At 38.8% G+C, this 27083-nt stretch overlaps 1 protein-coding gene across 2 annotated transcripts in view; it reads left to right on the forward strand.

Annotated features, from left to right (window-relative positions):
• The window catches only part of jade2 (jade family PHD finger 2), a 226410-nt gene that overhangs the window by 58925 nt on the left and 140402 nt on the right, over nucleotides 1–27083 (forward strand). For both annotated transcript variants that reach the window (XM_042007961.1, XM_042007963.1), the window contains exon 4: nucleotides 23911–24068. In XM_042007961.1, the coding sequence (XP_041863895.1) occupies nucleotides 23911–24068 (158 nt within the window). The remainder of the gene's footprint in view (nucleotides 1–23910; nucleotides 24069–27083) is intronic.

Consider the following 27083-nt stretch of genomic DNA (forward strand, 5'->3'; position numbering starts at 1 on the left):
AGTCATTCCAACAGGTCAGGAGTGAAGCTGTTTGCATCCAACCTGTTTTATTTTCTGAACAGACACTCTGTTCCCTCAGACAAGGACAACTGACAAGCGAGACCAAAACAACGTGATAAGACAGAGTCTAGAGGAAACCTTAAGAAAAATCCACCTCAGCCCCCTCCCGAAGACAGCCCCAAAGCTCTCAACGAGGACCCACCCCCTTCATCTCATCATACTCCATCCAAGTCACCCTCCCTCTCCCTATCCTCCCCACCCCTCCTGGACTTCATCTCCCAGATGAAAGAGCTGGTCACTATTGCGACCAAACTAACCCCATGCCACAGTATGTTTCTGTCCCCCAAACATAGGGTAAACAATTTCAAACCCATTAAGTTATCTTTATTAAATGTTAGGTCATTAGCAGGGAAACATTTTTAATTAATGATTTTATAACTGAGAACACCCTTGATTTTATGTTTTTAACAGAAACTTGGTTAAACCAAGATAACAATGCAGCCGCTCTGATAGAGTCAACCCCTCCCAACTTTAGTTTTATCCCACACACATTAAAGGACACACTCTAGACTTGGTGATTTCGAAGGGTTTGGATGTTTCCAAGGTTACTGTGTGTGATGTGGGCCTGTCTGATCAGTACTGTGTTTTCTTTGAGTGTGCAGTTTCTGTTCACACAAATGTCTCAACAGAGATGATCACAAAACGCTGTATAACTAAAAACACGATTGGGATGTTTAACCAGGTCTTCTCTTCAACACCTACCCTGTCAGGCGGTTCAGGCAATGAGCTTGTCACTAGTTTTGATGCTAAAATGTTAAGTATTATGGATGTCATTGCTCCTATTAAGGTGAAAGTTATCTCTGGAAAGAAAAAGTCTGGAGAAATTCCACACTGGTAAAGCATGGAAAAAGAGAGTGTCGGAAAGCCGAGCGTAGATGGTGAAAAACAAATCTACAGGTTCATTATGACATGTATAAAGAGAAACTTAACTCTTATAATCTACAACTGAGGAATGCAAGAAAGTCCTATTTCTCTGACATTATTAGCAAAAACTGTCATAATGCTCGCGTCCTTTTCGCTATTGTTGACAGGTTAACAAACCCTCCTGTGCCAAAAGCACCTGAACTTTATTCCACCAAGGCCTGCAATGAGTTTGCCAAATTTTTCATGGAAAAAATCCAAAATACCAGACAAGTAGTTGGTTTATCAACAGCAGGTTCAACAGACATACTGTGTCCATTGAAAACCAATTTAAGCACCATGACACAGTTTAATCCCATTAACAGCAAAGATCTGGGCGACATCTTATGTCAGCTGAACTTCTCCTCTTGCTGCTTGGACATCCTGCCCACAGGTTTCTTCAAAAAGGTCTCAAAGACTCTGGGGCCAGATCTGTTATAGATTGTGAACTTGTCCTTAATTTTGGGCGTCTTCCCAGAACTTTTAAAAACAGCTGTAATCAAACCCCTGCTAAAAAGGGACAACCTAGACAAGACACAAATGAGCAACTACAGGCCGATCTCAAATCTTCCTTTTCTAAGTAAGATAATTGAAAAAGCCATTTTTCATCAGCTAAATGACTTTTTAACAGAACAACTGCTACGATGTCTTCCAGTCAGGTTTTAGACAGCACCACAGCACTGAGACTGCTCTGACCAAAGTCATTAATGACATATGTTTGAATACAGGCAATGAAAAAATGTTAGTCTTAGTCTTACTGGACCTCAGTGCTGCATTTGATACAGTCGACCACAATATATTGCTTAAACGACTAGAGAACTGGGTGGGCCTCTCTGGCACTGCGCTACACTGGTTTAAATCTTATTTACAGAATAGAAAGTACTTTGTGTCAATAAAGCAGACAAAAATTACATGTGGAGTTCCCCAAGGTTCCATCCTGGGACCTCTTCTGTTTAACATCTACATGCTCCCACTGGCACAGATCATAAAGAAAAACAAAATTAGTTATCATAGCTACGCAGATGACACACAGATATATATTACAATGTCACCAGGAGACCGAGGCCCCGCACAGGCTCTTGGTAAATGCATTGAGGAGATTAATGACTGGATGTGTCTAAACTTTCTTCAATTAAACAAAAACAAAACTGAGGTGGTTGTATTTGGAGCCAAAGAAAAACGATTAAAGGTCACCACAGAGCTTCAGTCTATACACCTAAAAACCACCAACCAGGCCAGAAATCTGGGTGTACTGATGGACTCAGACCTTAACTTTGAAAAACACATTAAGGGAATCACAAAATCAGCCTACTATCACCTTAAGAATATATCAAGGGTAAAAGATCTGATGTCTCAGCAGGACCTTGAAAAACTAGTCCATGCTTTGATCTTTAGTCGGCTTGATTATTGTAACAGTGTTTTTAAAGGTTCTACCTAAAAAATCAATTAGACACCTGCAGCTGATTCAGAACTCTGCTGCTCGAGTTCTCACTAAAACCAAGAAAGTGGACCACATCAGTCGAGCTCTGAGGTCAGAGTCCACTACCGGGGGAAGTGGTTATTATTTCCCATCTCATTTGAGCACACATTTGCTAAAAATTGAAGCAAGCAAGTGAGGTCATTTTTGGGCCTCATACACAGGCTATGGGGACACATATGACTGTTAGAAAACCTTTAGAAAGTGAATTTTGCATAATATGTGACCTTTAATAATAATGTTGGCTCTTATTCAATAATAAGAGCAGCTGGAGGAGTTTTCTGTCCCGGTGTACTAAGAACTTTATGTCCATCGGGAAACACGCATAGCTGAACAATCAGTCATTGTCGTCATTTCTCAAGTGTTTTACTGCTTAACAGATGTTGTGTGTTCAGCTTTCATCTCTTAACAATCGTAAACTAGCTAGCTAGCTGAATACTCCATTCTTCTTTCCTGTCTCTCCTGAAACAACAACGTGCATGTGCACAGGAGAGATTTCTGGGGGAAGGTGAGCCCCGTGCAGTGAGCTTCACTCCGACCAGCAGACAGAGAGCTATGAAGAAAAACCCACTTAAACGCTGCTGTGATAGTTTATACTCGATGTTCATGATCTAGCCATTTTATATATTGTACGTAAAACATCTCAGGATACATCGAGTATACTTGATATATCGCCCACCCCTAGTTAGAGGCAGATATAACTGGTATAATACTCTATCACGGTCAAACTTGTGATTTATCTTTCTGCTGAGAACAAGCTTAACCTATTGAATATCTTTTTTTTAAATTTTTATTATTTTAAAAGGATTTCTTTGGGCATAATGGCTTTTTATTGGATGGTAGCTCGACAGGAAAGGTGTCGGAGAGAGATCCCTCCACACCAGTCGAACTAACACTGGTCAGAGTCTCTTTTCATTAGTTGATTACAGTAAGCATAAATATCAAGATTATCCTATGGATGTCACAATGACGGGTACCGCTGTGGCTGTAAGCTTGCCATATAACATGGTTGATGGCACCACATGACCAATCACAATTACAAATTTAGAGAATCACGTTTTGCACAAGAAACAAGGCAGTTATCTCCAGAAGTGAAATATAGTTGCAAATTTAATATTATTACTAGCATAAGATTTTTTTTTTGGGGGGGGGGCGGCTGACACAATTTCCTGAGGTCTTAATGGATTGTCTGATAGTATAACAGCTCCTTTTTACACCATGAATTTACATCTCTGTAAAGTGGAGTGGTGCGCTTGACTCCGCTTCACTCCTCACTTCTGCAGGATGTTTATTTTTAAATTGTTTATACTCCATAGCCTCTAAAGAACATTATTATCATATGACAGAGCATTCAGAAAGCACTTTACACTAGCACACACAGCAGACTGATGGAGAGATAGATGACTGGCTGATTTATTCTTAAGTACTTACATTTCCATTGAAGCACAGTCTTGTAAAGAGTCATGCATAGAACTGGTCCAGGTTATTAAAACACAGCACAACAGATCTTAATGTCCAGCTGGACATTAAATATTCTAAATGTTTATTGTAATTCCTGTGCTGCACATCAGCTCAAAACAATCCTGGTTTTCACCATTAGTCCATTCATCTGTGTTCAGTTTAAGGTTTTAGAAGCTAACTTAAAGTAGCTACCCTTGTTTATATAGTCTACTTTTCACTGAAATAAATAACTGAATAATGGGAGAAGGTGGTGCATTTAAAGACAAATGGGAAAATCAGAATTTCCAGTGTCCAATGGGATAAATGAAAAAGAGGGCCCATAAGAAGTCAGATTTCCCAGTTGGGATATAAACATTAAATTAAGTAATAGTAGAGCATTATTATCTCAATTCTTTCTTAAGTGAACTGCTGATGAGAATTTCTAATTCCTAGAAAAGTTTAGACTTCCCACTTTAAAGGTTTATCAAATGCAGCTTGATTTAAACTTGAAGTTGGGAGAGGATAAAGATGAGTGGGCTGGGTAACCTAGGATATTTCTAATCCCAGCTTGGAGTGGGATGTAGAGCCCCCTGCAAATCTGAGCTGAAGTGTGGAAACCTACGGGCTCCCACCTAAAGCACCAGTGTAACATGTATTCATTTTAAACAACCAAATTGAAGCTGTGAAGTACATAAAAGTTATAAATTATTTATTTATTTAATAGTATGTCAGTTGATTGCTCAATAATCTGCTTTTAAACTTGGCATCTCCACTGCAGGGTACAACGGTTAAGTAACCCATTAAAAAATGTATCACTGTTGTGGCACCAAAAATCCTGTGTTAGGCCTGAGCTTACGTCCCTACGCTGCAAATTTTACTTTGTAATACAGGCCTCTGGGGGATTGGTGGGGAACGGCAGGTCTAGAAAGTACTTCAGAAAGATACAAACCTGAGGGAAGAAGAAGTGTCTGTAGACAGACTGAGCAAAGAAATTCAACTGAAACATCCGTCTTCTGTGTGGCAGATACCACCCAATTTGGCACCACATGTGGAATAAAAGAAGCAGATCTGTCAAATGGTATTTAGGCTTTTTGGTCTCTCTGTTCAGGGGCTTTTTCTTGATGTTTGTTTCAGAAAGCCGCCATGGTTTAACTTTTCTATTTAAACAACTTTGTTGTTTCCTGTTAATAAATTTTGCTTCCAGAAAAGCGTGACAGCCGAATCAAGTTGCATTTGGTGCAGACATGTGAAGCAGCATTAATCATGTAGTTGTTTTTGCTGTTTTCTGCCACATGTCTCCAAAACTAGGTCACATCTCCCCCCAGCTTTCACTTGCCATTTTACCAGATCGTCTGCCTGAGCCGCCATACGAAGGATGATATTTGCATCGGACTCTGCGGGGGGAGATTGGCTTATGGCTTCTGCCTCTTATGTCTCCTTCACTCCTTGTTGTCAGTGACCCAATTTTTCAACCTTTGATTTATTCGGGGAAAGGTTTTCCAAGCATGTTCATCCTCTGTCATTTCTTCTCTCAGAAACATCTTGCTTCATATTCATGATTTTACACATTCACACCTGGAAGCTGCAGAATACATGCATAACCTCTGTGGTTAGGGGTTGCAAACCTGTTATAAGCCAGATAGTGTGCAAAAAAATCTAGATTTTTATTTGTATGACATCTAATTATGAGTAATTAATACCTTTTTATTGAAATTTATTTTCAAATTAGAAGCTGGTTTGCCCAAATTATCCTTATTACCTTCACCAAGTTGAAGGTTATGTTTTCGGCTACGTTGGTTTGTCTTTCTGTCTGTTAGCAAAATAACTCAAAAAGTAATGGACGAATTGCGATGAAATTTTAAGGAAATCTTTGAAATGGAATAAGCAACAAGTAATTCGATTTTGGGGGTGATCTGGATCACCGCCTGGATCCAGGAATTTTTAAAGGGATTCTTTACAGGCCCAGGACAGGTGCAAACATCCTGGAAAATCTGTGAATTTTTGTCACATTCTGGTCTTTCGCTGATAAAAACAAAAGTTTCTAAAGCGTGATGCCATTGGCCTTTCAGCATTGATCCACATAGATTTTTCTTTTTATTTTTGTATAGTTCCCTTTAAATATGCTGACAAGTTGTGCTGTGGTTGGCTGTCATAAACACACTTGTTCCACACACAAGAAGAGATCGTTCTTCGAACTACCGTACAGACACAAAAGCCCAGAAGGATGTGATAACTGGCTAATGGCTATCAAGCGTTTCAATGCTGACGCTACGCCCGGGAAGTTGCACACTTGGTCATTTGGCCACTGGGTTGTAATGTAGGTTGCCCATGGGGAGAAAGGGACACTTTTGCCATCAGAGCTTCTACTTCCATAACTATAGCCCATATTCACTGACAAAACAATAAATAAATCAAAATTACAATGGCTTGGAGGATGTGTGCGCTTTCTGATTGGATCTAGATGTACATGATGTTTCTCATGCAGTTAATGCAGGGGACACATTTTGTAGCTTCAGTGAAGAAGCTTGGAGGTGATATCCTTTACTTGAAGACATTGATGGAGAAAAACTTTTTCTTGAGTGGACATCAGGTCACATAAAAGCAGCATCCAAATCCAAATTTGACACGCTGCTCAGATAACTATGCTTCTTCTATCGCTGATGTGATTCTTTGAATTTGTGATTGTGAACATTACAAACGGACAGCAGAATTTTCAGCTTGCTGTAGGCCAAAAATCACATCTGTTCAAACCAGGAAGCACAGTCAGTCACTCAAAGCCTCATTGAAGCAGCAACAAAGCCTAATTGCATGACCTTTGAGTGAAGCCTTGGCAATCAGCCTGCCCTTGGCGTGGAGGGGAACGCCGTCGCTCCACGAATCATTCAGACTGGAGTCTTGTGATGAGGAGCCGGCGTTCAGACAAATCTCAAAAGGACTTGTTCGCTGTCTCGTCTCATGCTAATGAGGGACATAAATTGTAGGCTGAGTGTCTTTTCAAAGTTCGGCTCTACGAAGCTAGGCTGATAGCTACGGATGTGACATTTCAAATCCAAGTGGAGGGGAAAAAAAGACTTGAAAAAGCACAAGGAAACCCTTTTCACATTTATATGAAGTCTTTTATTTGTCAAGTGTCAAACCGGCGAAGGCGGCCGATGAGGGTGATTTGTGTCAGTGAGTGATGTCTCTGCATAATAACTTAAAGATTCCCTTCTCTTTCGCTTTCGTGCATCGTTCCTCCTTCTCATCTGTCATTGAGATGATGCAGTGTGTAGCGAGCACACTGTAAGCTGCCTCCAGGTCTATGCGCTTGGTGCCCTGCGTGGTGCCTGATCTGCAGTGATCACACAAAAAACAAGCTGCAGTCTGAACTCTGATGCCATTAATGCAGAAAAGGTGACAAAATATCCTTCGATTGACACCTTGAGGCTTCGTTGTCAAAGTCACAGGTGGGTTATTAAAGGGTTTGCAGATATATGAAAGTTTGTTGTGAGAAAAATGGCTTCAGATGTAAGATTTTTTCCCCTAGTTATGTAATGTAATATAGTTATTTTACACCATGGGCTCTATCCAGCTTTTGATTATATTTCTGGGAAGCTCCGTTGCAGATTTGGGCGCATCTCTTTATTTTCTGTCATTACTGTTTGATTGCATTTTTTCCTCTTTCGACCAGTTTGTCCACTTTAAAACTTAACTTTGTTTCCATCTGTTAAAAAAGGGAAAATTCTAAAAGCTGAATTAAAAGCTACTGGAAGAACATCAGGAAAATTTTCCTGCCAGCTAAATTTGAACTTTTGTTTCCTTCCCTCGCCCCCTTCTGTTTTGCTTTTTCTGGTCTTTTCGGACCTCTCTTCTCTCCTTTACTTCTGGAGAGGTTTTAGATAAGCCACAAAGTCTCTTCTGTCTAGTTTATAAAGGAAGAAGAATAATAGGACAGAAGCAGCCATTTTTCATGGCCTGAGAAAACATTGCTGCTGCAGTAGAACACAAACGCGTAGCGTGAAATTCAGAAGTATGTGTTTGGTGTCAGTATTTGAACAACCAGAGATGGCCTTCTGTGAGTCTGTTCATAAATTGTGTGTATGTCAGATTTTTTTGTGTGGCAGCTGGTCAGACTCTCAGATTTAAATATATATGATTCTCTGATGGTCAAATTTGCACACAACATAGATATGAAAAGTTATCGTTGTCGTCAGTGCTCACAAGGTAACACATGCGTCTATTCAGAGATACTTTCTATAGGTGAATATGATATTTATGTGCAGGGGGGGGTTTCTGCAAAGTACCACACCAGAAGGAGCTGCAGCAACTGCTCTCCAAGTGTCAGCAGAAATGGGAAATATATTACAATTTATTTCAGTTGGATTTGACTGAGACATAAAAACCTTATTGCAGTAATCTGAAGCAGCTTATTTTATTTTATTTTATTTTTTTGCAGAGTGAGCAGGTTAGAAGAACTTCCTCCCACTCTTACTCTATTTCCTTGAAGAATTTGGTTGTGTGCTTTCAGTTCTAATATGAGAGACTACAGGATATGTGTGTATTATCTGTGAACTACAAGGTAAATTGATTTCACAAACATGTGCATGCAAAACCTCTTGTAGCCACATTAGATGAATATGCGTGCATGTTGACTTGTACATGCGTCTTATTTCATACCTGCCTGACCAAGATTTTTAATCACGAGTTTGGTCTTGATACAATATTACAGTATGTTGATTCAAAAGATGATGATACATTCGCTGATTTCACAAATTCTGCCACAATACGATTTTGACTTGATTAAATTCAGGAACCGCAGATAAAACATAAAACAATACCATATGCTGATTCAACACAACAGCTTCCTTTTATATTTAATCACCAAAGCAAACAAGGCTATTTTTCCACCTAATAGTCTGCTAAATGAAGAGATTTTTTTTTATTATTAAATGAAGACAAAACTGAGATTTTTCTTTTTGGAAGCAAAGAGAAAAGAGTCAGCATTGGTAAACACCTTGGGACTCTGGCTCTTAAAATCACAGACCTTGTTTGTAACCTTGGAGTGTTGATAGACTCAGATCTGACTTTAAACAGCCACATCAAAGCTGTTACCAAGGCAGCTTTTTACCAAAGTTTAGTGTCCCAGAAAGACCAGAAAAAAAACATCCATGCATTATTCTCCAGTAGACTGAATTACTTCCCAATAAAGAGTATTAAACACCTAGAGGTCATCCAGATCTCTGCTGCTAGAGTTTTAGCCAGAAATAAGAGATTTCAACACAACACACCAGTTTTAAAATCTTTACACTGGTTTCAGTCACAGAGCAGATTTGAAAACCCTACTGATCGTCTACAAATCCGAGAACGGTTTAGGCCAGAATACATCTGTGATATCTTCAGAGAATATGAATCTAGCAGGGCTAGGGCCTAGGACTCAGGTCAGCTAGTCCAGACCAGAGTCCAGACTAAACATGGAGATGCAGCTTTTGGTTGTTATGCTGAAAACAAGTAGAACATATTGCCAAATGTTGAGCAAATTTTGACGCTTTTAAATCCAGGTTAAAAACATTTCTTTTTGTCATGTATGAAACGCTCTATACAAACAAACTTGCCTTGCCTAAACTCGGTACAGTTGTGCAACATTCATCTAGCCCAATTTTGCTTTCACACTGAACTTACTGAAATGAACCAAGCCTTTTAATTAACATACTCTGCTTACCAGAGGTGGAGGTGGAGCTGCAGCGCGAATTACTGAAGGAGAAGATGAGGCAAACATGAACAAGAAAATGAACTAATTTATTGGTTAATGCCAGTCAACTTTTGTTTCTGCCACACAAGTTGTAGTTCACTTGCTGTGTTTACAACAGAACAATGCAAATTTTCTTTCTTAAGTATAATAAATAATTACAGCATCAATGAAGAGTAATGTATTGTTACACCCCTATACCTTACCCCATAAGCTCAGCATTTCTACTCTTTTGCCACCTTTGAGAATAGCAGCAGGTTCTCAGTTGAATCAGGCTGATGAAGGCAGAGATAACTACATGTTGTGACAAAAGGACTGTTTTTTAAGGCAAGTTTTCTCAATATTACAATATTAAAAAGGTCTTGGAATAAAGCTATTCCAGAGTTTCTACCAGCACATGGACACTTAAAGAACGGAAGCTGTAATTTGTTGAATTCATAACATGCTGAGAGTATTGACAGATTCCTCTCTGTGCATGTGCTTGCTGAAATCCCTGAGTCACTGTACTAATGTACTGATATCTCTCTCACACACACTAACTCCCCTCTCCTCTCTCATTCTGCCACTTCCTCTCATCAACCCCTTTCTCTCCTTCTCTGTTTTTCTCACTCTTAATCACCCACTCATCACTCGCACACATACATGCACACACTTCTTCCTGAGTCCTGTGGACCTTCCAAGCAGCCAATCATTAGAGCCCGTGCTGTGATGTGGCTGCTAAAATTATCCCTCTCTCTCTGTGAGCTGACATCTGCCATGACGCACTGTGGAGAGCCAGGTAGCCATGATGCCCAGAGGAAAAAGCAACTCTTTTCTTTTCATCTCTCCTCTTTCCTTCTTTAAAAACTGTAACTTCCAGTGTTAACCTGCTTTTCTTTTAATTGTGCTTCCACTCTCTCAGTGATTACTTTCATTTCCTTTCTCCTTTTGATCTTTAGCAGGTACATATGCATCCCTTTACAGTTGCTTTCTATCTTTATGTTTTTCTTTGAACCCATTTTAAGCTCAGGTATGTGGTCTGACTCATTGTACATAAATTAGCTTTGCCTGTAAATACACACCATTATAAACAATTCCACAATGGATGAGTACATATTAAGTTTTTATAGGACCAAAAAGTTGGATCCAAACCCCAAATCAACTAAAGGTTTCTTGCCCAGAACTGAATCAGATCTGCTATTATTTAAAAGCAAATATTTGGGCTTGTGTAGGACAAATAAATGGCCCAAAAAACTGAAGGGCAACACTTTGACAACCACTTGCCATTAATGAAATATTAATGTACAGGTTGTTGAATTGAAACAGTCTTACCTAGTCTTACATTTATACCCTCCCATGTGTATGGTTGTGATGTGTGTAATGTTTCCCATTGCCAACAGAGTTGGTAAAGTACTGCCAGGTTTTTAGTCAGTCCTCTCAATGCTGATTGAAATATTATGCTAATCCCCTTGGTATTTCAGCCTAACAGTCACAATGATGGTGACAAACACAACCAGTTTAGAGTCACAGTCGGTGCATATTGTTTTTATATTTAAAACTAAAATAACATTTTCTTATTTACTGCTGGCTTTTAATTAACACTAATGTTCAGTTAGTTATCATTGTGTCCACTGCTCTGACTCTTCACCCCCTCTTAGCCGCACATGAGCGCAGTCATTATCTTGTGTTTCCTGTTTTTAAACATCATGTTTGATCACATATCCATCCAGGGTTTGCATATCATTTTTAACAGACCTGAGGACCCACAGTTCGTAGAAAAGGAGTCAGATCTGACTCATTAATGTGAAACTAGGTTAGTTGTCATGCCCTCATGTTCAGGTGGACCTCTGTGCTACAGTTTAGTCAGTAAAATCTAATGTTTGTTACATCTAAGATATTATTTTTAATCAGAATTAGGATAAATAAATCAGATTGCTATGTATTTATACAAGGGATATGGCATTTTAAGCAAAATGCAATTCAAATGGTGGTAAGTAGAGAAGATTTTCCGATGATGGGAAAGTTGGCGGTTCGAATCCCACTCTCTGTTATGTCCTTCGGCAAGACACTTCACCCTCCTTGCCTCCAGTGTCACATCTCTGTGTATGGATGTTCAGTTGCGGTCGGAGAAGACAGTGACGTGGATTGGCTAACATGTTTTTGTCAGTCTGTCCCGGGGCAGTTGTGGCTACATACGTAGCTTACCATCACCAAGTATGAACGAATAATGGCTTCACTGTCAAGCTCTATGTGTGTCTTGAAAAGTGTTATAGAAATCTAATCCATTATCATTGTTACTAATCCATTGAACTCACTGTCAATTTTTTAAACCATTTTTCAAACACACCCACCCCTGGCAAGTGTTTGGTGTTGCTAACACCATGTTATTAGCATTGTCAGGTGTTACTTAGCGTTTAGCAGTCATTGAAGGCACATTTGTGAGGTTTTCAGCTGTGTCCGCTATGGCATGAGTTTGGTCTGCAAAACAGCTCTATACAATTTCTGGTAGGGTATGTAAGGGTGAGGGTTACATACGACTGTAGTTTTACCTAGAATGAAGCTAGCCAATGACTGGTGATTTGTGGACCTTCTTTTAGCTGCTTGCCAGACTTAAGGCTGTTACATACTCCATTAGAAGTAAGATCTTTTTTTTTGTTCTTGAGGCCACGAGAACAAAATGACTTCTTTTAGGTCATGTGGACATGAATGGGGACAGTTCTCAACACATCGGCCGAGCAAAACTTTCTTCTCGTGAGTCTCCTAAAAGTATAGTGTGATTGGTCGGACAACTGATGTTGGCGTTGTTAATGCAGAAAAGAGTAAAGCGGAAAGCTGTGGCTTCCACATTGCCCCTGATGAGCGGTTGAACGGAAAGTTTTAATGAACAGTTGATTGAGGTCATGAGAAAAGTACTTAAATGTAACGTGGGATTTAAAGACATGGACACCACCGCATGCACAACCCCGTCCTGCCATGGATGAAGTTTCTTGTTAAATATGAAATAACCCAGTCAGCTGTTTATTGCACATAAAAACACAGATATCCTACCTGCACTAATTCCTGTCTCGTCACAGATGAAGCTTCTCGTAGAGAATGAATTGACCAAACCAACACATTAGCATTAAATCTCCCAGTTCCAGCAAAGGTGAAGCGTCGTTGTTTTATACATGGTGGATGGCAAACAGCTTGATGAATTTACACCCCCTGTGGTGATAGTAACACATTGCTACCAAATAGTTCACATATTGACACAATAGCTGCTCAAACAATTTGATTTATTAAAATTAATTATTCATTTGATCAAATAAGGATTACACATCCCGTATTTATAAATCTTATAAGTCTTAAAGAAATTTATGAATTATCCATTTTTTGATAAGGGTCATTTATTTCTTTTAATGGCTCCTCACTGTCTACTTGCAGAGTTTGTGGAAAAACGTAATAGTTCTTTAGTGGTTGGAAATGTCACCTTAACTTAAAATGAAAATGACATGCTGATAACTCACATACAGTAAAGGAGGTCCTGCCAGAGTTTAGCAGTCTAATAATAACACCTGGATGAAGAGTGAAGGGCAAAGCATCCTCTTTGTCCTTCTATCAGCGCTCTCATCTCTTTCGAAGTCACACGTAAACGAGGCAGATTGTTTTTCAATGTAACCAGCCAGTCATGCGATTTTGTGTTGTGTCATCTGGCCTTTAAAAGCACTTTGTTGATGTGCTTCAAGGAAACTGGCTCAGCAGCATCATAATAAGCTCTGTTTAGTGGGTGGAGGCTCTGTGTGCACCTGTGTGTTCCCAGTGTGTGTCTGCAGTGTATTTGTGTTTGACCACATATATTTATCCATGAATGCCTGTGTGTGTTTTTTCACCTGTGTGGGTGTGTTTAATCACGTCATTCGAGTGCATCAGCGTGCATTTATGTGTGTTAACGTGTGTGTGTTGTTATCTGCCTGACTGGATGTTTGTTTCCTGGTTTGAAATGTCAGCTTTCAACAGTCATCCTGTGTGGTTTTTGTTCTGTTCGGCTCAGGAGGAAGCTGCTCTGTAGATGGTCACAGACGTAAGTTGGTCCATGGAATTACTTGGACTGCCTCAAACCGCTCACGCATGAGCTGAATCAGACATACACACACTCAGTTTGTTAAACAAGGTGAGAATTTTAAATGGGAGACCACAGTTTCAATCAAAGATACATACTTCAGAAAAATTCCACTAGTAGAAGAAGTGGAGGGTTGATCATCAGTTCAGTAACTGGACTTTAGGAATGTCCATCTTTTGATATCACATTTCTTGGGCTAAGAGTTTGAATTAAAAATTATGTGCAAAGACAGCAGAATGCAGAGAAAAGTTTCTATGAATTCATGAAGTTTTTGTATTTAAAGACAGTTTATAGCAACTAACAACACAGATACTGGATTATTAAATAGTATGAGGTGTTTCATTTTCTAAATTCGATTAGATGATTTGAGGGTATGGATTATTTTGACGTTGTATATTATACCTGAATTCTTCTTATTTAAGCTGTGTTTTCATAGATGTTTAAGATTGAAACACGTATTAAAGTTTTTTTTTTTTTTTTGCTTTTGGCTTGTTCAGAGTCTGCTGGGAAATGGTTAAGTATGACTGGAGCATCTGGACTTGTTTAACTCCTGTCAACTCTTGGCAATGGTAGATGATAAAATGTTGGTCAGTCATGTCAATGAAGTATTTGACCTTGATATAGCAAATCTTTCACACTTAATGGGAATATTGTTGAATGCAAAAAAAACAAAACGAAAGAAAAATTTTGCTTTCACTTTTTCCTGCAGAATTAAAAAAAACACCAACTTTGAGAGGTAACTTAAGCCATGAATGCATTGATGACATTGATTAATTATCTAGAATGGAGGGCAAAAGGAGTCAAAATGGTAAAAGACTAAAAGTTTCCAAAAATATATATTTTTCTTTACCTTCTTTTTTAACCGCAGCTGATGTGAGTAAGTGTACGTGTGGCAATTATTGTGAAGAAAATAGTTGAGATGAGACCAGTGGATAGCTGCAGGAACTGGCAGTGGCACAATTTCAAATCTGGTCAACAAAGCTGATTTTTATTGTACATTGCAACTTTTTTTTTACTTTTAAATTAGGGAAAACCGGGTATGGTTGTAACATGAGGACAGTTGTAAGGCCACCATTTCTACCACTCAGAGATGAGATACAAGTCATGCTATTATTTCAGTGTTTTCTGACTTACTTCTTGATCTCACATGGTGGTTGTCAAGGCTGGAAACAAGTGCATGCAGATTTTATTAAGAAAACCAATTTGGAGTTTGGAAAGTCATTTTTCCTTTTTTGGCTGTCTGACAGGACTTCTTAAACTTTAGGCTGCTGTTTTTGACTGTGATCATTAGGGCTGGGTATCGTCGCTAATTTCCTGAATCGATTCGATTAGATTCGCAACAGACTATTTCGATTCGATTTCAATTAAATCTGATTCGATTCAGTATTGGTTCATTTACAGCTAACTGTGTAACAGCACCTTTTCTTGAATATTTTTTTTATTAAAACACTGGGTGCATATTTACTTTAATCAGATTACTGTATTATTCTGATCTGATACATTACATTAATTTCTGAAGTACCATAAAAATACATTGTTTCCCCAGATTCAGAGCCAGAAATGCTGTTATTAAAATAAATAAATAAATAAATAAAATACCCACTGGACTGAAAAAAGCTGAACTTTTTAAATGTACTGATGAAGCCGTCTCATTCAGTGGAAATAAAGCCTACAAAGAAAGAAAAAAAAAAAACTACAAAGAATACTGGATCCATTTAAAGCCGTAATAAGACTCAGAAATTCCTTCAATGACGTATTGTCAGCTTGTTCAGCTGTGCGTGTTGCCATGACGACCGTGATGCTATCTTGTAACACCAGAGCAGGAGAAATATTCCCATCTGCTCCTCACTGGAGCAGGATGCTTCTATCTTCACGTGCCTGGGAGAATTTAGAAAACTCATATTTTTGTCTGATTTTCAGCTGTTGACATGTTTTCTGACGCATGCACTCTGTCCTCTGACAGAAACCTGTGTGTTTGCACGTGTCTGTGTGTGCTCACTGCCGTGGACACAGAGTGAACACGGCTATAACATGCCGTCATGTAAATAAGATAAATAGCATCGGACTGTTTACAGTTTGATAAAATGATGAAGTGTAAACCTGTTCTAGAAGAAATATGACTTCAAATGACCATATTGGATTTATTTTAAACTGTGTATGAGGACATCACTTTCTGTTGTTGAACGTGACGGTGCCCGTTAGCATTAGGTGCTAATATGAGTGCTGCGGCCTTATAATATGCTGCAAAAGACATTATAGATTGATCCACACTGGTGAATGAAAACACCTGAACTTGACATTAACCCGGCAAGAGAAGCTGATTTTGGACGGAGGTAACACAGGAAACCAGTTGTGTGTGTGTATATGCTAAGATCTCGCCGAGTCTCGGTAAGTCACACAAGAGTAGGGTCACATTACTGGACATGAGGACATATAAAAAAAAATCTATCTCCAAGTTTTATGAGGTGATATTGAATTTATTTCATTTGAATCTATTAATATCGATAAATCATTTTTTTTAACCCAGCACTAGTAATTATTAATGCTTTTCAGCTTACCATCACATACATATTTAGACCAACACACACTCCGCTGCTCCTGCTCTTGCCACCAGTTCAGATCTAGATTAGACCTCTTTGCACTTACAGCCCATATCTGAACACAAATCACTGATCGCCACAGGAAAGTGTATTGGTGTATGTGTAAAGCTGTGCTTGTGTCTATGGTAGTCGACTGGTGGTGGTTGACGTTTTTGTGTATTTTACTGCAATTTCAGTTATGTTTAAGTATATTTTCTTTGTCCTTATCTGAGCAACTGAATGTCATCTTTTGGATGAGAAGTCATTAGTCACACTGCGCTGTGTGATCAGATAGCCTCAGATTGTTAACAAAGTGTAAAGTAAGCACAGCTGTTTGTAATGTGAGGCAATGACTCAACACAGGCTCTCAGAAACTCTTTTTGAGTTGTGGATCTGATTGAAAGTCTCATTTTTGAGCTCTCAAAGGAAATCATCCAAATACACAGAGGATCTACTGTATATGAAAAGCAGTGTGAAGGTAACTGTAGGATAAGATTATACTTTAATTCAACCTTACTCTGTTTCTTAAAGTATTTTTACCAGAAATGGTGAAAATATCTACAGGAATTTGATAAGGAACCAACTGAAATGGGCAGAATTAGTTGATTTTGATAAATGATAGTAATATGTCTGTTGAAAATGTATCATCCCATTTTCATTATTTTCTTGAGGACTTTAACATCCACTCAGTATTTTTCATAAGGAAACTGTGATTTATCAGATTTGGAAAACTTTAAAAAACAGTAATAATGCAATCCAGTGTCCTCAGGACGAAGATATTATGAATGATTTATGTGGAAAAAAAAGCCTTCCAGCTCCAAATAAATCAAGTTTTAAATGGAAAAACGAAATGCACTTTTTTTTTTTTTTTTTAAATGATTACAGACAGTTTCCATTGTTGCTCCAGACTCATTTCACAACAGTCTCTGTCCACTAAAAGCAGCCAGAAATGACATTTGTTCCCTCACATCCTGCATGTGAGTCTTTGTTAGTGGCAGACTTAAAATGGAGCCAAATGCATTTCTCTGTTTTTGGCTTTCCACAGAGTTCAGACATTAACTGATCCTGCTGAAGATAAACAAGTTACGCAAATCTAATCAGCTCTTGAACACCCCCCCCCCCCCCCCCCCCCCCCCCCCCCCCCAAAAAAAAAACACCACTTTGTTCCAGGATTTTGATGAAGCTGAGCAAAATGCACCTCATTTATATTTTACATTCTACCTAAAATTTTGCTCCACAGTTTGGAGGCTGTGGCTGTTTTTATGCTCTCTACCTGCCCCCCTTGTTTCCCTGTAAGGCTCCTTTTATGACAGTTCGTCATCCATCACTGAGGGTTGGGTGACTTCCAGCTGTCTGTCACAGAAAGGAAAAAAACAACTGAAGAGGGCGAGAGGTGGAGGAGAGGAAGAGTAGGATAGTGATGAGCTGGATAGAGATTGGGAAACGGCAGAGGGAGAAAAACACAGCAGAACATAAAACTGCAGGAGCTTGTAATGGTGTTTCCTAGACATTAATTAGCTGCAACCATTTCTGTACAAACACACAGTTATAAAACTGATAGACTGAGGTCGTCTCCTCTTTTGTCTCCTTCCCTTCTTTTCACTCTCCTCACCTTCATCTTCCTCTGCATCTTCTTACACTTTTTACCTCTTCAAATTTAACTCCTTATATTTCCCATTCTTTTTCTCTCTTACTTTTCCCCTCTCCACTCTCGCCTTTTCTTTTTTATGCCTCCTTTCTCCCCAGCCAGTGAGGAAAATATGAAAACAGAGCAAGAAAATGATAAATGAAGGAAGAGAAAGAGAGGGAGAAGAGAAGAGAAGAGGGAGATTAAGGAGGAGTGGATCACCCTCAATCTCTGACTGTCCTCCCCTTGTATTAACTGAATGGAAGATGTGATACACACACACATATACACACATGTACAAACAGAAAATCCTGCAGTTAGGTTACCACACACTCATTTACACTTACATTGGGGTGTACTGCCGACACTCAGTTAAATGTAGTTTAAAAGACACACACACACATACAGATATTCTCTTGCGCCATTGTATTATTTATTTGTGCTGGCTGGCAGTCAGAAGATGCAGCCAGACAGCAGAAGCAAGGATGCTGCGCTTTACATATGCTCTTTTCATACACTACGCTGTGACACACACAACAGTCTCATCCTCCTCCATCCCTGTCCTCCATCTCTCTTTTCACTTGAATTAATATTGCTGCCTTTTTCCTCTTTCTCTCCCTCTCTCTCTTGTTGTGCTCCTACTTGGCTATTTATCTTTCTCCTTTTTTTTTGTTTTTTTTACCTTCCTTTTAATTTCCTTTATAGTATTAACTTGTGCACAACTTACACAAAAATCACCTCTTCCTCTATCCTCTCCCTGCATCACCATCATTTGTCTCCTGTTCCTCATGCTGAACTGAAATATCTTGAACTGGAAGCATTTCTATGATTTCGCACAGCATTTACAGATGATGAACCTCATCGACTCCTGTGGTCCCTGCTATTTCCTGAAATGACATCATGAGGGTGAAATTTTTGGATTTGAGTGAAATGTTGAAGCCTGTTGTAGCCCTCAGGAGGAACATTACCACGATGAGTTAACAAATCAGTCATAAGTGAAGAGCCTTTAGACTGTTTGTTGGTGAGCTGTTGTATAACACACCCCCTAAAGGCATCATCACAAACTCATTATGGAGCACCTGGGTGCAGGTGCCAATCATGAAGCCAGTGTGTTAATGTGTTTTATAGGTTTGGTTAATGTCCAAGTAGCTGCAAATAAATGGCATTTGAATGAGCCCCTGGAGTGTTTAAAACACAGTACACTTACTTTAAACATAATCCACCTTTTAGTGCTCTGCATTAGTGCTGCTTTGTAAATGTTGGCACTCAAAAGTCAGATGTTAAACATTCTTGCTCAATGTCAGCATGCTAATCGCTCATTTAGCTGCAAGCGTTGCTGCAAGCTTGGGGGCAGATTCCGATTTTTAAAAGATATTTCTGGTTTCAGGAGATTGTTTATTAATGCAGAGTTTTTGGGCTGTCCGTGACACATCAGAGGGAAGCTAAGTGAAAGTTCTGCTCTTCCCTCTAAGTATTCTTAAATCAATTGAGTTAGATTGAAATGAATAAGATTTTATTAATCCATTAATAGGAAATTACTTTGACAGTATAAATTAAGAATAATTTTTAGTCATTGGTTATTATGAAGAAATCACTCTGTAGTTATAGCTGTGGGCAGCAATGATGGAAATGAAGAAGCCTCTGCCTGAGCACACTATGAAGTATTCTTCATTATATTGTCTCTTACCTCCTTAATCAGCTCAAATTGAAACTGCTGATGAAAATAAGATTATAACTTATAAAGGGCATATTTGTTTCACCTGGACTCACCAGCCTCTTCTGTTACATACGTGTTTAATTACTTATTACCACAAATACTTAATCAGCCAATCACATGGCAGTGACTCAATGCATTTAATCATAAAGATATGGTCAAGACAACTTGCTGAAGTTCAAACTGGGCATCAGAATGAGGAAGAAAGAATTCAAGTGACTTTGAACATGGCATGGTTGTTGGTCTGAGTATTTCAGAAATAGCTGTTCTACTGGGATTCACACACCCTCTAGAGTTTACAGAGAATTGTCCGGAAAAGAGAAAATATCCACTGATCGACAGTTGTCTGGGTGGAAAGGCATTGTTGGACAGAGGTCAGAGGAGAATGGGCAGACTGGTTGAAGATGATAGAAAAAATAAGTTTTTACAACCAAGGTATCAAATCAAATCCAATTTTATTTATAGAGCACTTTTCATGCACAAAGCAGCACAAATTGCTTTACATAATAAAAACAAATTATGCATATTAAAAACCAGATTTAAAAGCCTTCACACACCAGAGTTTATAACAGGAAATCAAAATACACCTCACACAATCTTGCACACACTCACACACATACAAAGTGTTTGTACACTCCCCCCACCTGCCCATACCCCATTCTGTACAAACATGAACTCCCATCCCTAGTTACTGTCTCTTAACTGAATGTAAGTATGAAAATAATAACAGAAGGAAAACATCTGGCTTGACGCTGCTGTGAGGAAACTATATCTTGGGGATCCAGTCACACCAAAAACCAGCTCACCCATGACCACAAAGGGCGCCACCACAGGAACCACCCAGAACACCCAGCCACCCAGACAAGGGCCGTCACCATGGCAACAACCCAACAAACAGCAGGTAGCTCTACCGGTGTGGAGGATCCCCAGGAGGAAAACACTGGAGTTAAAAAGTAAAAACAAGATTAAATAAACATATAAACTGATAACAGCAACAAGAATAAAAATACAGATGAAGCAGTTCAGGAAAATGATAAAATAAAGTAAAATAAAATAAAAGGAGTTCATAAAAATATACTTGGGTAAAACATTAAAACGGAGAGCCACATAAATAGGTGGTATTTAAAATAACAGAAAAATATATGATTAAATAAGTGAATCAAATAAAATTCAGCTATAAGCTAAGCTAAAAAGAAAGGTGTTGAGCCTGTTTTTAAAAACAGCAACAGTCTCTGCAGCCCTGAGGTTCTCTGGCAGGCTGTTCCACAATCAAGGCCTATAGTGGTGGAACGAGGCCTCACCATAAGTTTTGGTTCTAACTTTGGGAACAGCTATGAGGCCGGTACCATGCGAGGGTTCATAGTCTAAAAGCAGGTCCAATACATTAGAAAGCCCACACCATTAAGACATGGATAAACAACTAAAAGAACCTTAAAATCTATCCTGAAACGCACGGGGAGTCAATGCAGCGATTGAAAAGCTTGTGTAACGTGTTCCCGCCGTCTGGTCCTCGTCTGAACACGTGCTGCTGAATTCTGTAGTAATTGTAGGTTAGAAATACACTTTTTGGGAAGACCAGAGAACAGCGCATTAAAATAACCTAATCTACTAGAAATAAAAGCATGCATCAAGAGCGAGAAAAGGGTGGACTCTGGCTATGTTTTTAAGATGGTAAAATCCTGTCTTTGGTACATTTCTAATATGTAGAATAAAATCCAGCTCAGAGTAATAAAGGACACCCAATTGTATGCAGAATCCATAGATGGATACATCCTGCCTTGTATTAACTGTTGACATGTTGACAGGCTGTTGGTTGAAACACCACAGCCTACATGTGTATTGTTGCTGGCCCTGTCCATCCCTTTATGACCACAGTGTAGCATCTTCTGATGGCTACTTTCAGCAGCATAATCCACCATGTTACAAAATCTTCTCCAACTGCTTTCTTGAACATGACAATGAGTTCACTCTACTCCAGTGGACTCCACAGTCACCAGATTTTAATCCAATAGAGCAGCTTTTGGATGTGTTTGGGACCTGCAGCGACTGTGTGATGCTATCATGTCAGTATGGAGGATGCCTGCCCACTCTGACATGGTGCAACATTAGCTGGTATGAAGAAATTTCAGGAACTTTTCTCCTGTCTTTGTATTTTTTTTATCTCAGTCCTTTTCTCAAACTTTCTAACTGCTGTATCTCCATTTCATCTTTCTCTTCTCTTTCTCTCTTTATTCTCTTTCTTTTTTGTGTGTATTTTAGTTCCAGTAAAGCAGATAAGTATGGATGGAGGGGCTGATAAGAGGTCAATATAGAGACAAGGCAGTGTAGAAGAAGAGCTAGTAAATCAAGGACAAGGAGGTTTGGAAAGTAATGATAAAATGTAAAGTCTTTCAGTTAATTTGATGCTGCTACGTGTTTGTGTGTGTGGATGTGTTTCTTGTTTTTTTGGTGTGTTAATACGTGTGTGTTCCTCATTGATGTCCTTGACTTTATTACTGATAATATCATTGCTTCAGGTCCCTTTTGGAGCAGAGAGAGGCTTTATGTGTGTATTCTCATTATGTGTGAAAGTGATTGTGGCTGCATGAATACACCCACTCCCTCAGGTCCTCTAAACACACACTCAAGCTTACCTTGTTTATTATAGAATCCTCCTACATGCATAATTTTAATGTCCCTACATGCATTTACTGGCTGTTGGTGTTGACCTTTAAAGGTCTTTAGGTTAACGTCAACACTTTACTGTAATTGTTACCATAAACATGTAAACTCATCAGCACCTCCCCTCCTCCTCCATCCTTGGTCTTCTAACCTCATCTAGCAGTGGGTGCCTCTCATTTATCTTAATTTCTCTCACTTAGATCAGTTGCTAATGTATCCTATATATTGTAAGGTAGGGGGAGGATATGTAATGAAATTATAATATTTAAAAATTGAGCCCCTTCCACTGTGAGCATCAGGAATAAGATATGAGGACAGAGGAAGTATGTTTAGTTAATGAAATGAGCCACTTAATTTCTACCTCATTTAAAGCAAAATGAGTAATTGATGAGAGTGACATCTGAGCTGCTTATGAGAAGGGTATTATGAGTTAGTATTTGTACTTATGTATTTCAGATGGCTCGTGTAGTACTTTTATCGATAAGCGGCTGTGACTGATTATCCAAGTAATCCATAAGCATGGATGTTGTCAACATTACAAAATCAATAAATACTTTATTAGACTGGGACTTCTGTTCCTGATGCGATTCTGTGTTTATTGCCAACAGTCAGCAGAAATGTAAAAAGTGCATAGTTTTGAGGACATTCTAGCTTTATGGTCAGGCTGAACTGAGGAATCACTGATGAGCCTGACAGCTTAGATTTATCATAAGCAGTCTGAGCCTGGAGGCTGTAAGGAGTTTTTCAGGATCATATGAGACTGACTGAGGTTCTGGCATCCAGGAGGTCAGTGATAGGGGAAAAGAAAAAAGTGTTTGCTTTTAAAATTAGATCAGGTCTCCTTGATTAACCCTATGAACTCCATTAGATCGCTAGTGCTCCCAATTGCTATCACTTATACTGTCAACAATTTCTCAGGAATGAGAGTTTGTAACTCTGTAGGGTTAATTGTGATTGATAGCTTAACCTCCAGGTGATCTACAGAAGTTCCCAAGGCATTTATATCCTGTCCAGCAGGTTTACAATCCAGCTGCAAAATGTAGTGTTTATTTTGAGACTATATGGTAAATCCACAATGACTGACCCATCATAACAGGATTATTTATCACAGAATTTATGATGAAGCCACTTCCTGTCAAACGTTTGACCAGTTAGATAATTTATTGAGAATAGGATCCAATCAGTAGCAGCCAACAATCAATAAGTGACCAGTAAGTTATATATCTGCCTGAAAAGAACAAAAAAATTGCCTCTCTGTGGCAGACATAAAGCCAAGAAGATGTTTTTAATGCAAAAAGGACTTAAGTTGGAGTTGGTTTTGCGAGGATAGTAGGTAAATAGATGCCAATATTTGGTCTCTTGAAAACAAAGAGAATGATATGCAGATGAGAAAAGGCTTGGTCACTGTTGATCGGTGTTATTTCTACAAAGTACTATTAGTAATAATTCTGTTTTGTTGTTTTGGTTGGCCTTTGTGGTGCTATATCTACTAATGCATTAATTTGACATAAAATCAACCTCATAATCTAACAACTGTGGCATCCTGAAAAACAAAATGACTATGTTTTGTTTGCTTAAAAGGGTTTATTTGCAGAAATTTATCTCTTTGGCCTTTTCACCTACATCTTTGTCTTCTTCTTCCTCCTCAGGTGTTCCGTACAGACTTCATCACGGCCATGAAGCTGCCAGACTCAGCACAGCTGGGCCCAGATGACTTCTATGTGCTGTCGGACCCCTGGAGACAAGAGTGGGAGAAGGGAGTGCAGGTGCCGGCCAACCAGGAGGCCATACCCGAGCCTGTGGTCAGGTAGGAGAAACTAACACATAAAGTTCTGTTTTCTTTCTGAGGGTAGTTACCCACAAGGGAACTATCCCATTAACTACTATAAGGTATTTTGTTCTGCTCTGCGTTGGCCAATACGGATGATGAGGAAATAATAATAATAATAACGGGTTGGCATAAAAGTTCAGTAAATTTTGGACTGCACTGTTTAGTTTAATTTTTACCAATTTTTCTTACAATGGGATTGTCAGTTCTGGCTTTGTGTTTATGACCAGTCAGTATAAACTACATCAACCTTGGTTCCTTTGGTGATGGATTGCGATACTGTAATTGTCCTCAGACCCTATAATGTAAACCCAAAAAAGGCTGTTCTTTCTCCAATAGTTAGCAGAAATGTGAAACAGTTCCTCTTTAGAAGCACATATATCAAGTTCAGTTTCACAGGTATTTCTTAATTTGATCTCCATCTTTGTTTTATTTGGCATTTATTGCTACCTGCATGCACAGAAAGCATGGCTATCGTATCTTATTACAGTTTATGAGACAAGTTGGATTTACAGAATGTGAAATATATTTGTAAACCTGATTATCATCTGTATGAGTTCTAGTAAATGGTTTTCAAGATTTAAACAGTATGTGTTTAGAATATTTCAAGTTTGTCCACTATTTCAGAAAAGAGTTTGTCCACTCAAAACCATTTTTCAGGTTTACTGTTGCTGCATCTCCATCCCAGAGTTTATAGGGCAGGGGTGCCCGGCTCCGGTCCTCAAGGGCCACAGTCCTGCAGGTTTTTAATGTGTCCCTGCTCCAAAACCACCTGACTCAAATTGATGAGTCATTGTGCAAAACTTAATAGGCTGTTGGATCTATTTCATTTGAGTCAAGTGTGTTGAAGCAGGAAACATTGGAAAATCTGCAGGACAGCGGCCCTCGAGGACCGACTTTGGGCACCCCTGTTTTAGGGGGTGTTGCAAAACATCAGAGTCACTAGGGGAGTTCTGTGGTGTTATTGGGACTAATAGAAAAGTAGAAACAATATTATGTCTGTAAAACTGGATTTATGTCAGTTTTTATTTATAGTACAAAAATATTTACTGTATCCGTTAACATGCTGTATACTGTAAAAGTGGGATGGGCCGGTGCTGCATGTCTTTCAAAATATTTATCGTTCTCTACCTTAGAAAATTATGATTGAGTCAGATGATACCACTCCTCTTTTCTGCTCAGATTTGATGATTGTTGTGTATTTTATAAGACCAGTATGGTAATAAGTGAATTAAGTAGATTAAAATGAAAAACATCTGATCATAAAGACGAAGTTCTGCTAAAAAACAAAACAAAAAAACATCAGTATGGTACATATTTATTTATGTGGAATATAAGGGGCAAATTTTAAGAGTATTTGGTGGCCAAACAATCTTCAATCTGGATACTTATAAAAGAAAGGCTTGAGATTATTTCTTTTAGCCCAGATGTGTGTAGTTTGCTTCCTAATTTCTTCTAGATGTTATCACAACCAAGAAAGGATCAAAAGGTGATCGAGGGTTTCCTGAGGTTGTTCTTAAATTGTCGAATAGCTTCCCACTTTATATCAGAGCTGCTCTTACTATTAAACAGTTTAAATCATCTGAAGACCATTGGTGAAGAAAAAGGTAGAAACAGTAGGGACATGTCATTAAAAAAGTCCAGAAAGTACTGTTCTATCCCAACCATTTTCCAACACACAAACAGCTGGGAAGTGCTTAATCTGTATCGAGTGATTGCTGAAATAAGTCCCACATTATAACCCACTTCAACCAGTGCAATTGGCTCTGCTTTTTCATGTTTTTTGCTAATGGGATTGGCTGTTATTGTTGTCACTTACTCTGTTGGAAGAGCTAGCGGCGCTAACTAGTGCCAGAGAGCAACACTAATGATGGCTGTGCCTTCAGTCAGAATGTCAGCAGCAGAGAAAAGCAAAGTGAACATCTGGAGTTATTTTTGAGTGAGTCAGTGTAAAAGTTTAAGTCACAAAAACATTATTTTCTCAACTACTGCTGAGTTATTAAAGTGGCCATATTAACAGAGCATAGGAGGCAGGTGGAAAGGCAGGGTCACAACTGAATCCTCGGTTTGAGAGTAAATGTTTCTATTTCTTTTGTCTTCAAGTCATAACATTACAAAAACCATAAATGTCTTTTATAAGTGCAAAAGAACCAGACTTTTCTTCCAGGGATCTCTGTGGACCTCTTTTATGTCTTTACCAATGTCGAAGTCAAACCTAAGCCCTTGCTAGAGACGCATCTCTTTGTCTTCATATGGCTTTTGAGCTTAGTAAATTCCAAGCAGACTTTACCTGTTTTTTTTTTTTATGTTTTATTTTTTTATGCTGTGAAGCAGAGTTGTCAACGTTGATTGTTTTTTTTAAATGTGCTTTAAATATAAAATGGATTTAACAAAAAATGATTTGGTAAAGTTGCTTAATTCATAGTAAACCGTACTCTGAATTACTCTGAATAAAGTACTTTAAATAAACGTAACTTAATTCTGCTGCAAGGCTATATCGTAAATGCTTTTGTGGACATTGTTTAAAACAAATGCATAAAAAAACTCATTAGAGAAAGCTCTCGTTTTCAGGTAATCTTGGCAGTGAATTACAGGAACAGGTGTGGAAATCCTTTCCATAATTACACTGCATGTAATTACTCTAATTGGCAATATATTTGTTATGGAAAACATGCACACTGCACACAAATCTACCAGGACATAAGCTGAACCTCATTTAGCTTTCTGCTCTCTGTGTCAGTTACACGCACACAGGGCCAAGTAGGTTTGGATGCACATGCATGCAGCGAAGCACAAACACACACCAAGCTGGTGGGCAGATGTGTGCAGAAATGCAGTTGGATCCTCGTACCCCCTCTCTGTGCCACGGTAGGCTTTGCAGCTCTCTAGTACTTCAGCAGCTGCTTCACATACCCATGTGGTTTTTTTGGCATTCGAGGAACTAATGAAAATGCTCAGACTGAATTGTAATGCCTCTTTAAGACATGTCATACT

The sequence above is a fragment of the Melanotaenia boesemani genome, chromosome 15, assembly GCF_017639745.1.
Source record: "Melanotaenia boesemani isolate fMelBoe1 chromosome 15, fMelBoe1.pri, whole genome shotgun sequence".
Taxonomy (NCBI): domain Eukaryota; kingdom Metazoa; phylum Chordata; class Actinopteri; order Atheriniformes; family Melanotaeniidae; genus Melanotaenia; species Melanotaenia boesemani.